The sequence below is a fragment of the Taudactylus pleione genome, unplaced genomic scaffold, assembly GCF_031769625.1.
Source record: "Taudactylus pleione unplaced genomic scaffold, aTauple2 ptg001421l, whole genome shotgun sequence".
In the NCBI taxonomy this organism is placed as follows: domain Eukaryota; kingdom Metazoa; phylum Chordata; class Amphibia; order Anura; family Myobatrachidae; genus Taudactylus; species Taudactylus pleione.
In genome coordinates, this window is record NW_028285820.1 from 363,508 (window position 1) to 377,421 (window position 13,914).

The 13,914-nt window shown below is 44.7% G+C and overlaps 1 protein-coding gene across 1 annotated transcript in view; it reads left to right on the forward strand.

Moving 5' to 3' along the window:
• LOC148442669 (uncharacterized) overlaps positions 1–13,552 on the forward strand; it is an 89,832-nt gene extending 76,280 nt beyond the window's left edge. The window contains exon 6 of the mRNA XM_088463662.1: positions 12,030–13,552. Coding sequence (XP_088319788.1) covers positions 12,030–13,120 — 1,091 coding nt within the window. The 3' untranslated portion in view covers positions 13,121–13,552. The remainder of the gene's footprint in view (positions 1–12,029) is intronic.
• Positions 13,553–13,914: the final 362 nt, after the last annotated feature.

Sequence of the window (13,914 nt, forward strand, 5' to 3'; positions counted from 1 at the left end):
GTGATGAAGCTGTGAGCGGCAGGTGCAGGGGGTCTTCTGGTTACAGGACGTCCTTCCTACTTTGTGCCGCCTGATTGGCTACTCGCTGCTGCCAATCACCGAACTGAGAGGAACGAGAGGAGGGCGGGCACTATGATAGGAGGGGCGGGGCAGACAGTAGCCTTAGCCCCACGGAGGAGAGAGGGGCGTGGCTATATAGAGGGGCGTGTCTTCTTGTATAACTGCTACTTCCGGGTGACGGTCCCAGCAGGAATAAGCAGCAGGTGATGGTATTTATTGTTATTATACAGGGGGAGCAGAATGTGGTGCCTCATTATAATCATACAGGTAGATCAGACACCAGTGTTCTATATAATACACGTGTAACAGACACTGGTGCACTGGTGTTACTATAATACAGCTGGAGCAGCCTTTAATGCTGCACTTTGAGTATACAGGTAGAGCAGATGCCAGAACTTTTTGTTACTCTAATACAGCTGGAGGAGACTCTGGTGCTGCATTATCATACAGGTGTAGCAGACCCCAGTGTTGGTATGATACAGGAGGAGCAGAACCTTTTGTTACTATAATACAGCTGGAGCAGACTCTGGTGTTGTATTCTCTTTATACAGGTGGAGCAGAAACCAGTGCTTGTATAATACAGGTGGAGCAGAACCTTTTGTTATAATAGTACAGCTAGAGCAGACTGCTGCATTATTTTTATACAGGTGGAGCAGACCCCAGTGTTGGTATAATACAGGTGGAGCAGGCTCTGGTGCTGCATTATCATTATACAAATAGCAAAAGCAGAAAGTTCTCTCTTTTTTGGGGCACTCACCCTACTAATAATAAAGTGTAACCTGTAATAGTGTCAGTAAGAAATGACCGAGGTGTTATCTGTATAGCGCAATAAGTCAGGAAATACACAGAACGTAACATAAAGAGGATATAAAGCCTGGTCTAACCAGGGCCAATAACCCCTCAGCACTGACCAGCTGTGTGATGGGAGACGTATATAGTGATTATCTGTATCATTTATGGTCAGACAAATACATCATGGCCCAGTGCTGTGTGTGTGTATATAGAGAGAGAGAACGGAAGGTGCGGCACTCACAGCATACAACAACAGCTGACAAGAGGCGGTGGGGTATATCAACCTTTTAGTTCAATAAAGACTTTTTTCAAGATAACAAAGCTGTACACAAACATACCTTATATACAGGCATCTCATCACACGTGAAGCCGTTTCCCCGGCTCTGGGACTGCGCACCCGCCCGGCGGTGCTGTTGGATGACGTCATCACGCTGTCAGTGGACGCTCATACCTATGACACCATCACCATGGTTACTAAAGTAACTCCTAATGGACAAAAATGAGTACATATAAAAAGACATGTAAAGAAACACAATACACATACATGACTGCCTATTGCACCAATCACATGGCTCTCAGCTGGGGGCTAAGTAATGGTAAGTTTAGTCGCTACAAGCTAAAGAGACCCCTAACAGCTGACATCTTGGACCAATATCAAGAAAAAAGCCCACAGAGAAGCTAATACATAAACTTTATGTTACCATTATACGCACAAAGTCAGAAAAGCTGACACATCAGTGCGATATTGGAGAACTCACAGTTGGGCTACTAAATGAATTTATAGTGCCTTTGTACCTAAGGCTCCATGAGGACAGATTAAAGTTACAAAACACTATCATATGAAATACTTTCATTTAGGCCCCTAGGATGGACCACATCCAAACGGGATATCCAACGTGCTTCACACTGTAATAATTTTGAAGCTCGATCACCTCCACGCAAAGGGGGGGAAGGTGGTCAATCATATGGTAGCGTATGCTGGCCAAGGGATGTTTAAATATGGCAAAGTGCCGAGCTACCGGCTGTTCACTAGTGCCTGATTCTAGGGCTTGACGAATGGCGGAGCGGTGTGCCGCCATACGCTCCTTAAATTTCCTTTCGGTCTTACCAATGTAGGTGAGGCCGCATGGGCAGATGACTTGATAAACCACATAACTTGTATTGCAGTTCAATAAGTACTTGATGGAGATCTTTTTTCCACTATGGGGGTGCGAAACCGAATTACCTACAATGAGATATTGACATGTGATACACGGGCATTTAATGCAACCCACTTTTGCATGTGTAAAGAACCTAGTTGAGGGATTTTCATTCAACTTAGAAATATCGGTCTTCACCAAGCGATCACGCAAATTGCTTCCTTGTGAATAACTTGGCATAAGCTGGGCACCAGTAAGATGTAAATTGCTGTCTGATTCGATGATAGGCCAATGTTTCTTAGAAACTTGGTTAATCACTTGGGACGCTGTGTTAAACCTGTTGACCCAAGGAAATTTTGGAATAGAAGAATTTTTCCTCTCTTTCCGTGATAAAAGTTGATCTCTTATTAAGCACCATAACTTTTGCTTTAGTTTGCTCTAAGGCTTTTCGTGAGTATCTTCTGGCATAAAACCTTTCAATAAGCTCATTTAGTTGATTGCTGGCTCTCAAAGGATCACTATTGATACGCCTCACCCCAATCATTTGTGAGTAGGGGAGCCCCCGGATCAGACTCTCAGTTTTGCACTTGTAGCAGCAAATTTCTATCTGTGGGTTTTGTGTATAATGTTGTAATTATAGAGTTGTTATCAATAATTATTTTGACATCTAGAAAATGAATTTCTTGCCTACTCATGTTAATAGGTTAATTGATTTTATTATGATTTTCCATGAATAGCTGGAACTCATGTCCTTCTCCACTCCAAAAATTGAGCAGATCATCAATGAAACAAGAGTAGGAAAATATCTTTTAAACAACCTGTGTATCGCTATACTTCAAACATTACGATATTCGCATAGACCGGGGCTGCGCTAGAACCCATAGCGCAGCCCTTTGTCTGTAGGAAAAAGCTTTTATCATAGATAAAGAAGTTGTTAGTAGCAATTCCAGTGATTTTTTTACAAATACCAAACTGAAATCATGAGGAATCTAATTATATAAAGAGACTACATCAATTCCTATAAGTCAACAAGTTTTAGGTACACAAGCAATAGATTTAATTCTCTCCAGCAAGCTGGTGGTATCAAGTAAGAACGAAGGTTTGTTCTGAATAAGGGGCTGCAATAAATTATCCCAAATAATTGCACAGGGCTGTAATAGCGAGCCCCTAGCCGAGACTATGGGGCATCCGGGCGGAGGATCAATGCCTTTGTGGATCTTAGGAATCAAGTAAAACAGGGGTTACTATTGGAAAAGCTGGAATTAATGACTCTATAAGTTTTGCTGTGATCAATTGCAAGTCCATAGCCTGTTGAAGAATAGTCATTATTTTTTTCTTGCATGATGCTGTAGGGTCACCAGGAAGCTTAGAATACACATCTCTATCAGAAAGTTGGCATTCAGCTTCTAATCGATAATCAGTAAGGTCCTGCAGCACTATAGCGCCGCCCTTGTCCACAGGGCGGATTATAAGATTTTTGTTGTTGGATAATGCAAACAGTGCTTGGCGTTCCAAGACAGAGCGGTTAGGGTGAATCGGAACTTTTTTTATTTCAGTGCTCGCTAACTCATGGTCCAAGATTCTGACGTATGTTTTGATGTTGGAGTTTGATTGGGGTTCAAAAGAGCAGCGGGGGCCCACAGCTTTCAATTTAGAAGGAATTTGATCCTTGTTTTCCATCACTTGATCTTTAAAAAATTCTTTGAGTTTAAGTTTTCTCTGTAGGGTATTTTTCTCTATGTCCCATTGAAACTCATTGAAGGGTACAGTAGGGACAAATTAAAGATTAAATAGTAGGTCTTTCGGGACCGAGGTGGCTTCCCTGCATCAAGATTATTGGCCATGAGAGGACCTTTGGTGTGACCTCCAGCAATGCCGTGTGGTGGTCAGTGAGCAGCCCTATGAAGCTGGGGCAGAGGAACTTCTGAGAAACACTGACCTAGACTCTATGGCTCTGGGAATGAGGGGACTTAGTGGTCACTCAGTGTACTCTTACATTTATATAGGCAACATGATAGCGTAGTGGACAGCATTTCTACTCTGCTCTGTGGTCGTGAATTCAATTCCCAACCAAGGTCCTCTATGTGTGGATTCTGTAGGTTTTTCCTTGTTTGCATTGATTTCTTCCAGGTGCTCTGGTTTCTTCCCATTCTCCAAAGCCACACTGGTAGGTTAGTTGGCTTCTTTCATAAATACCCCTGGTGTGTGTGTGTGTGTATAGGCTGTCCATGTGGTAGGAAATGTAGATTGTAAACTCCCCTGGGGCAGGGACAGATGTGATTAAATATTCCCTGTAAAGCACTGTGTAATATGTGCACACAACATACATAACTGGTAAGAAATAGCATCTAATAATTATATTTATTCCTATATTTCTGTGCAGTGATGAGTCACATGACTGCGAGGATACTAAATCTCACACTGGAGATCATCTACCTGCTGACTGGGGAGGTGAGCGAATCTGAGCATGTCAGAGTGACTTCACTTATATCTATAGTAATAATACAGGGACATGACTGGGGAGGTGAGAGGGTCTGGGAGTGTCACAGTGACATTACTTATATCTATAGTAATTATACAGGGACATGACTGGGGAGGTGAGGGGATCTGGGAGTGTCACAGTGACATCACATATCTATAGTAATTATACAGGGACATGACTGGGGAGGTGAGGGGATCTGGGAGTGTCACAGTGACATCACTTATATCTATAGTAATAATACAGGGACATGACTGGGGAGGTGAGGGGATCTGGGAGTGTCACAGTGACATCACTTATATCTATAGTAATAATACAGGGACATAACTGGGGAGGTGAGAGGGTCTGGGAGTGTCACAGTGATATCACTCATCTATAGTAATAATACAGGGACATGGCTGGGGAGGTGAGAGGGATCTGGTAGTGTCACAGTGACATCACTTATATCTATAGTAATTATACAGGGACATGACTGGGGAGGTGAGGGGATCTGGGAGTGTCACAGTGACATCACATATCTATAGTAATTATACAGGGACATGACTGGGGAGGTAAGGGGATCTGGGAGTGTCACAGTGACATCACTTATATCTATAGTAATAATACAGGGACATAACTGGGGAGGTGAGAGGGTCTGGGAGTGTCACAGTGATATCACTCATCTATAGTAATAATACAGGGACATGACTGGGGAGGTGAGAGGATCTGGGAGTGTCACAGTGACATCACTTATATCTATAGTAATAATACAGGGACATGACTGGGGAGGTGAGGGGATCTGGTAGTGTCACAGTGATATCACTCATATCTATAGTAATAATACAGGGACATGACTGGGGAGGTGAGGGGATCTGGTAGTGTCACAGTGATATCACTCATATCTATAGTAATAATACAGGGACATGACTGGGGGAGGTGAGGGGATCTGGGAGTGTTACTGTGACATCACTTATATCTATAGTAATAATACAGGGACATGACTGGGGGAGGTGAGGGGATCTGGGAGTGTCACAGTGACATCACTTATATCTATAGTAATAATACAGGGACATGACTGGGGAGGTGAGGGGATCTGGGGTGTCACAGTGATATCACTCATATCTATAGTAATAATACAGGGACATGACTGGGGAGGTGAGGGAATCTGGGAGTGTCACAGTGACATCACTTATATCTATAGTAATAATACAGGGACATAACTGGGGAGGTGAGAGGGTCTGGGAGTGTCACAGTGATATCACTCATCTATAGTAATAATACAGGGACATGACTGGGGAGGTGAGGGGATCTGGGAGTGTCACAGTGACATCACTTATATCTATAGTAATAATACAGGGACATGACTGGGGAGGTGAGGGGATCTGGTAGTGTCACAGTGATATCACTCATATCTATAGTAATAATACAGGAACAATGACTGGGGAGGTGAGGGGATCTGGGAGTGTTACTGTGACATCACTTATATCTATAGTAATAATACAGGGACATGACTGGGGGAGGTGAGGGGATCTGGGAGTGTCACAGTGACATTACTTATATCTATAGTAATAATACAGGGACATGAATGGGGATCTGGAAATGTCACAGTGACATCACTTATATCTATAGTAATAATACAGGAACAATGACTGGGGAGGTGAGGGGATCTGGGAGTGTCACAGTGACATCACTTATATCTATAGTAATAATACAGGGACATGACTGGGGAGGTGAAAGGTTCTGGGAGTGTCACAGTGACATCACTTATATCTATAGTAATAATACAGTGACATGACTGGGGGAGGTGAGGGGATCTGGGAGTGTCACAGTGACATCACTTATATCTATAGTAATAATACAGGGACATGACTGGGGAGGTGAGGGGATCTGGGGTGTCACAGTGATATCACTCATATCTATAGTAATAATACAGGGACATGACTGGGGAGGTGAGGGAATCTGGGAGTGTCACAGTGACAACACTTATATCTATAGTAATAATACAGGTACATGACTGGGGAGGAGAGGGGATCTGGTAGTGTCACAGTGATATCACTCATATCTATAGTAATAATACAGGAACAATGACTGGGGAGGTGAGGGGATCTGGGAGTGTTACTGTGACATCACTTATATCTATAGTAATAATACAGGGACATGACTGGGGGAGGTGAGGGGATCTGGGAGTGTCACAGTGACATCACTTATATCTATAGTAATAATACAGGGACATGAATGGGGATCTGGAAATGTCACAGTGACATCACTTATATCTATAGTAATAATACAGGAACAATGACTGGGGAGGTGAGGGGATCTGGGAGTGTCACTGTGACATCACTTATATCTATAGTAATAATACAGTGACATGACTGGGAAGGTGAAAGGTTCTGGGAGTGTCACAGTGACATCACTTATATCTATAGTAATAATACAGGGACATGACTGGGGAGGTGAGGGGATCTGGGAGTGTCACAGTGACATCACTTATATCTGTAGTAATAATACAGGGACATGACTGGGGGGGGGTGAGGGGATCTGGGAGTGTCACAGTGACATCACTTATATCTATAGTAATAATACAGGGACATGACTGGGGAGGTGAAAGGTTCTGGGAGTGTCACTGTGACATCACTTATATCTATAGTAATATCCGAGCAGCAGGGAGTCGTTCTCGGATATAGTATTAATCCCACAGTTCTCACTGTAGTTGGTATGTATTACATTGCTATCAGTATGTTGTTCTTTCTCTGTCACTTACAAAAAAGTTTTTGGGGCTGCTAGAGATACTATATACTCCACATTTTCATATATATGGGAGATTGTTATAAGATGTTTTTTTTGTAAAATAGTCTACTTGAATTTTATGCAATTTGATCACCTGAATAAACCGTCTCATTTAGGTGGTTTAATTGACCTTCTCATTGATATTTTCCCAATACACAGGATTACACAGTAGTGAAGAAGACATCCAGTGAGTGTGAGACACCCAGCAGCCGTCTCCGTATGTCAGGAGGACTGAGCAGGACCCAGAGCCCCATCATGGTGCCTCCACCTCACTCACTGATACTAGAGAGAGACAATGACCAGAAGATCCTGGAGCTCACCAACAAGATCATTCAGCTGCTGACTGGAGTGGTGACTTCTGGGAATGGGACATTATACAGTAACACCAGGGGATGTGTCTCGATCATGACTGGAGAGGTTACTGCTGGGAATGGGACATTATACAGTAACACCAGGGGATGTGTCTGGGTGATGACTGGAGAGGTGACTGCTGGGAATGGGACATTATACAGTAACACCAGGGGATGTGTCTGGGTGATGACTGGAGAGGTGACTGCTGAGAATGGGACATTAAACAGTAACACCAGGGGATGTGTCTGGGTGATGACTGGAGAGGGGACTGCTGGGAATGGGACATTGTACAGTAACACCAGGGGATGTGTCTGGGTGATGATTGGAGAGGGGCATGCTGGGAATGGGACATTATACAGTAACACCAGGGGATGTGTCTGGTTGATGACTAGAGAGGTGACTGCTGGGAATGGGACATTATACAGTAACACCAGGGGATGTGTCTGGGTGGTGACTGGAGAGGTGACTGCTGGGAATGGGACATTACACAGTAACACCAGGGGATGTGTCTGGGTGGTGACTGGAGAGGTGACTGCTGGGAATGGGACACTATACAGTAACACCAGGGGATGTGTCTGGGTGATGACTGGAGAGGGGCATGCTGGGAATGGGACATTATACAGTAACACCAGGGGATGTGTCTGGTTGATGACTGGAGAGGTGACTGCTGGGAATGGGACATTATACAGTAACACCAGGGGATGTGTCTGGGTGGTGACTGGAGAGGTGACTGCTGGGAATGGGACATTACACAGTAACACCAGGGGATGTGTCTGGGTGATGACTGGAGAGGGGCATGCTGGGAATGGGACATTATACAGTAACACCAGGGGATGTGTCTGGTTGATGACTGGAGAGGTGACTGCTGGGAATGGGACATTATACAGTAACACCAGGGGATGTGTCTGGGTGATGACTGCAGAGGTGACTGCTGGGAATGGGACATTATACAGTAACACCAGGGGATGTGTCTGGGTGGTGACTGGAGAGGTGACTGCTGGGAATGGGACATTACACAGTAACACCAGGGGATGTGTCTGGGTGGTGACTGCAGAGGTGACTGCTGGGAATGGGACACTATACAGTAACACCAGGGGATGTGTCTGGGTGATGACTGGAGAGGTGACTGCTTAGAATGGGACATTATACAGTAACACCAGGGGTTGTGTCTGGGTGGTGACTGGAGAGGTCACTGCTGGGAATGGGACATTATACAGTAACACCAGGGGATGTGTCTGGGTGATGACTGGAGAGGTGACTGCTGGGAATGGGACATTATACAGTAACACCAGGGGTTGTGTCTGGGTGGTGACTGGAGAGGTCACTGCTGGGAATGGGACATTATACAGTAACACCAGGGGATGTGTCTGGGTGATGACTGGAGAGGTGAGTGCTGGGAATGGGACATTATACAGTAACACCCGGGGATGTGTCTGGGTGATGACTATATCATTGTGTGTGTCAGGTTCCTATAAGGTGTCAGGATGTCACTGTCTATGTCTCCATGCAGGAGGGGGAGTATATAGAGGAATACAGGGCTCTGTACAAGGACGTGATGATGGAGAATCACCAGCCCCTCACCTCACTGGGTAAGAGGAGACTGGCATTTATTGTACAGGGGAGAGCAGGTATGGGGGCCCCCTATATACACATCACCTGATAATCACTTATAGATGTGTCGTCTTACATCTGTCCTCAATACGCCACAGCGTGACTTGCCTGGCAGCTCACTCTGGTCCCATGCAACTCTGCTAAAGTTGAGCATCTTTCATACAGATGTGTCCTCAAATCTAACCTAAATAACAGAACACAGTGGCCCTGATTCAGAGCCGGACACTCTGACAGAGCGCTCGCTCTGAATCAGGGCCGTCCTTCGATTTATTTTAGAGCGGCCTCCTGGTCGCTCACATAGCTGTGGGTGACCACCCACAGCTATAGCGAGCGGCCAGGAAGATGGTCTCGATGGTCAAGATCATCGCGACCATCGGGCTTGCGACGAGACCCTTGCGGTAGGGTCTCATTGTGATGTCACTTGTGATGTCAGTGGGGCCGGCCCTAGACGGAACGCCTCCGTCTGGGTAGCCACGCCCCTGGCCCACCCAGCAAAGGGGGCGTGCTGTCACTCAACATCGACAGCATGCCCCCTTTGTAGCGAGACCCGGAGCGACGGCTTGCCCGTCGCTATCCGGGTCTCGCGCATGCGCACAACAGAGCCGGCTCCGTCGTGCGCAAGCGCACTGGGCCAACATCGACCCGCTTGTGAGCGCACAGCTTTCGCGAGCGGGTCTGAATCAGGCCCAGTGTGACTTGCCTGGTGTGAGTGAGCCACCAGGTCCTGTGCTACTAGGACACACCAGCAGACTGTGCTGATTAATGTGATATGTGACACTTGTATATCTGTTTGCACCTATGTCTGTATATGAAGCACAGCGGAACTTGGAATGAAAAAAGCTGCGGCCGCTACATTGTAGCACTTCGTATACAGATTCAAAGACTCAGTCGCACACAGATATACAAGTGCTGCATGTCAATTAATCTGCTGGTTTCTTTGCATTGTCACTTAGATGGATTTTCAGCAAAAAAAGTTGCAAAAAAGTCACCTGGCGCTAGCAGTGTCTCATGGAACTTGGCGTTCCGTAAGGGGCTTTTTGTCTCGACTGCAGCAAAGATGTGTAAGGGCACATCTATATATACAATGTACTCAGTCACTGTGTGTCTCCTACAGATGGACCCAGTAACAGAAATACCCCAGAGAGATGTCCCTGTTCTCTTTATTCACAGGATTGTACAGAGAAGAATCACAGGATCCCACAGGAGCATCAGGTAGGTGGGATTTAGGGTCTCACCAGTATACAACAGTGACTATCACTACATGATGCATAGATAAGCTGTGTGTGTCTTATACACTGATATTATACTGTTTAGTCTCAATTAAATCAGACATTATTGTTATATGGATCATTTAGAGTGAAGATCTTGCTGATATTAAGGCAGAAGATACAGATGGAGAAGAGATGTATGTGACTGATAATATGGCAGAAGATATAGAGGGAGAAGAAGCGACGTATGTGATTGATATGAAGGCAGAAGATATAGAGGGAGAAGAAGAGATGTATGTGACTGATATGAAGGCAGAAGATATAGAGGGAGAAGAAGAGACGTATGTGACTGATATGAAGGCAGAAGATATAGAGGGAGAAGAAGAGATATATATGAGAAGTGATAAGCAGTGTAAGGAGGAACAAATCCCTACAGACATCAGCACAGGTGAGTTATAAACACATCACATATTCTCCTTACTTACTCAGTCACCACATCAATGTAAAAGTTTATGAGGGAATTGTATCTGCAAAGTGGGGTAGTCAGCTGCCATCAACCCCTATTAGTCTCATGCTCTCCCCCCTCACATCATATCACTGTGTGTTACCAGCCCAGTGATCTGGCCAGTCTCCTCCCCTCAATTTCTGGTGTATCTCATACATCAGGAGCCATCAGCCCCTATTATACCCCTGCTCTCCCCCCCCTCACATCATGTCACTGTGTGTTACCAGCCCAGAGATCTGACCAGTCTCCTCCCTGCACTCTAAAACCATATACTCCCACATCACAACAAACTCCATGTATACACACACAAAGCTATAAGCACACACTTATTATTGCACAGTCCTTCCACCAATGCTTGTCTACAATGATTGATTCAAACTATAATAGTACTGTCTGTGTGACACTTTGGAGAGAGGTGGTGAGTCTGATAGAGTGAGAGTTCCAGAGGTGAGGAGCAGCACAGGCAAAGTCTTGGAGGCAGGAGTGGGAGGATATAATGAGTTGGGTGGCGAGACGCCAGGCATTGGCAGAGCAAAGTACTGTAGGTGATGAGAGTGTGGAGGGAGGGATTTATAAAGAAATGAAGGGCGAAGACATATGGTGACTTTATAGGTGATTGTAAGGAGCTTGAAAGTATTCTGAAGGGGATGGGGAGCCAGTGTAGGACCTGTAGTAGAGGGGAGGCAGAAGCTGTAGTTTGGAGATGAGCTGGGTTGAGGACAGATTGCAGTGGAGAGAGATGGGTGTTGGGGAGGCCACATAGGAGGTGGCTGAAGTAGCCCTTTGTAGAGATGAACAATGAGTGGATGAGGGTCTTGGTTACCTCTAGGGTAAGAAAGGGTCTGATCCTGGAGATATTTTGAAGGTAGAAGTGGAAGACTGGGAGAGGGACTGAATGTGGGCATGGAAGCAGAGGGCGGAGTTAAGGATATCTCCAAGACAGCAGACTTGTGGGATAGAAGAGATGGTGAGGTTGTCGATGGAGGTGAGGGGACGCCAGATGGTGGGAAGACAATCTGCTCAGTGTTAGACATGTTAAGCTTAAGAAAGCACTGTGATATCCAAGAACATTTGCTCTCAATGTAAGTTGTTTATTCTTATACATTTGTTTCCAGAAGATGGACACACAAGCAGGAATACCTCGCAGAGAGATCTCATCGTGTCACCAGATTTTAAAATAGAAGATAAGAACATCCGACAGGATTCCTCAAGAGAAACTCCAATTACCCTAAATATACATCCAGCACTTCACAGTGCAGATATGTCATTTGGTCCCTCTAATCATGAGGAACGTTCTCCTCCTGATAATTCAGAACTTGCTACACACAGTACAGCTCATATAGGTAATAGAATATTATCTTGTTCTAAATCTGGTAAAAGTTCTATATGTCGGTCAGTTTCTGTTAGACATCAGAAAACTCACACAGGTAAGAAGCCATTTCCATGCTCTGAGTGTGGAAAATGTTTTACACAGAAATCTGATCTTGTTGCACATCAAAGATGTCACACAGGTGAGAAGCAATTTCTATGTTCTGAGTGTGGAAAATGTTTTACACTGATATCACATCTTGTTACACATCAGAGACGTCACAGAGGTGAGAAGCAATTTCCATGCTCTGAGTGTGGGAAAGGTTTTACAGTAAAATCTGATTTTGTTACACATCAGAGAACTCACACAGGTGTGAAGTCATTTTCATGTTCTGAGTGTCGGAAATGTTTTACACATAAATTTGATCTTGTTACACATCAGAGAACTCATACAGGTGAGAAGCCATTTCTATGCTCTGTGTGTGGGAAATGCTTTACCCAGAAATCTCTTTGTGTTAGACATCAGATTACACACACTGGTGAGAAGCCGTTTACTTGCTCTGAATGTGGGAAATGTTTTTCATATAAAGCAGCTCTTGTTATACATCAGAGAAGTCACACAGGTGAGAAACCATTTCCATGTTCTGAGTGTGGGAAATGTTTTGCACAGAAATCAGGTCTTGATAGTCATCAGAGAAGTCACACAGGTGAGAAACCATTTCCATGTTCTGAGTGTGGGAAGTGTTTTGCACAGAAATCAGATCTTGTTAAACATCAGAGACGTCACACAGGGGAGAAACCATTTCCATGCTCTGAGTGTGGGAAATGTTTTAATCAGAAATCAGGTCTTCATAGACATCAGAGAACTAGACACAGGAGAAATACAACTTCAATGAGCTGATATTCATGGACCCAAAGTGCTGCACAGAGCACAATCCAGGTGTGTAGAGGGAAAACACAATGAATAGCATCTGAATAATGTGCACAATAAATACTAATCTGGGGAGACTCATCCTAGTTGGAGTTTCTACATCCTCATGGGACCCCAATAGTTCCTACCAATTGGTGTTTATTGTGCTACCATCACATACAGCTACAGTGTTATCAGCTCTGTATATGTGACCTGCAGACGCTCCTGGTGACTGACCACAGTGTGGTTTATGCTCTCACCATTTTATTCACCTATATCACATTTATATGCTTTGGATATTAAATAGCCGCTGATTATTTACACTATGGCCGATTGATGCAACTAATGTATATTAGGTACTGCATCGATACTAACTACTGTAAAAGCTGTGTACATTAATGTATATAATAATATAATAAAAGCCTTTGTGTCATACAGTATGCTGGATGTACCATTCACTCCCTGAAATCTAGATTCAGGGAACACAGATGAACATAGTAAAGGGTCACCAGCCGCACAGTGTATCGCAGCACTTTGCTACCAATCACAGCTGCGCTTCTGAAGACCTGTCACATGTAGGGGTGCAGCATGTGTGGAGGACAAGCAGGGGCGCAGACAGGCTCAGGAACTTATGTGCTAAAGAGGCATTATGGATGTTTACATTACAAACCTTGTTCCCACAAGGGCTCAGTGATACTATAGATCAGGGGTGGCCAACCCGCGGCTCTCGAGCCGCATGAGGCTCTTTTGAGCTTCTAATGCGCCTCTGCAGACCCCCCAATATT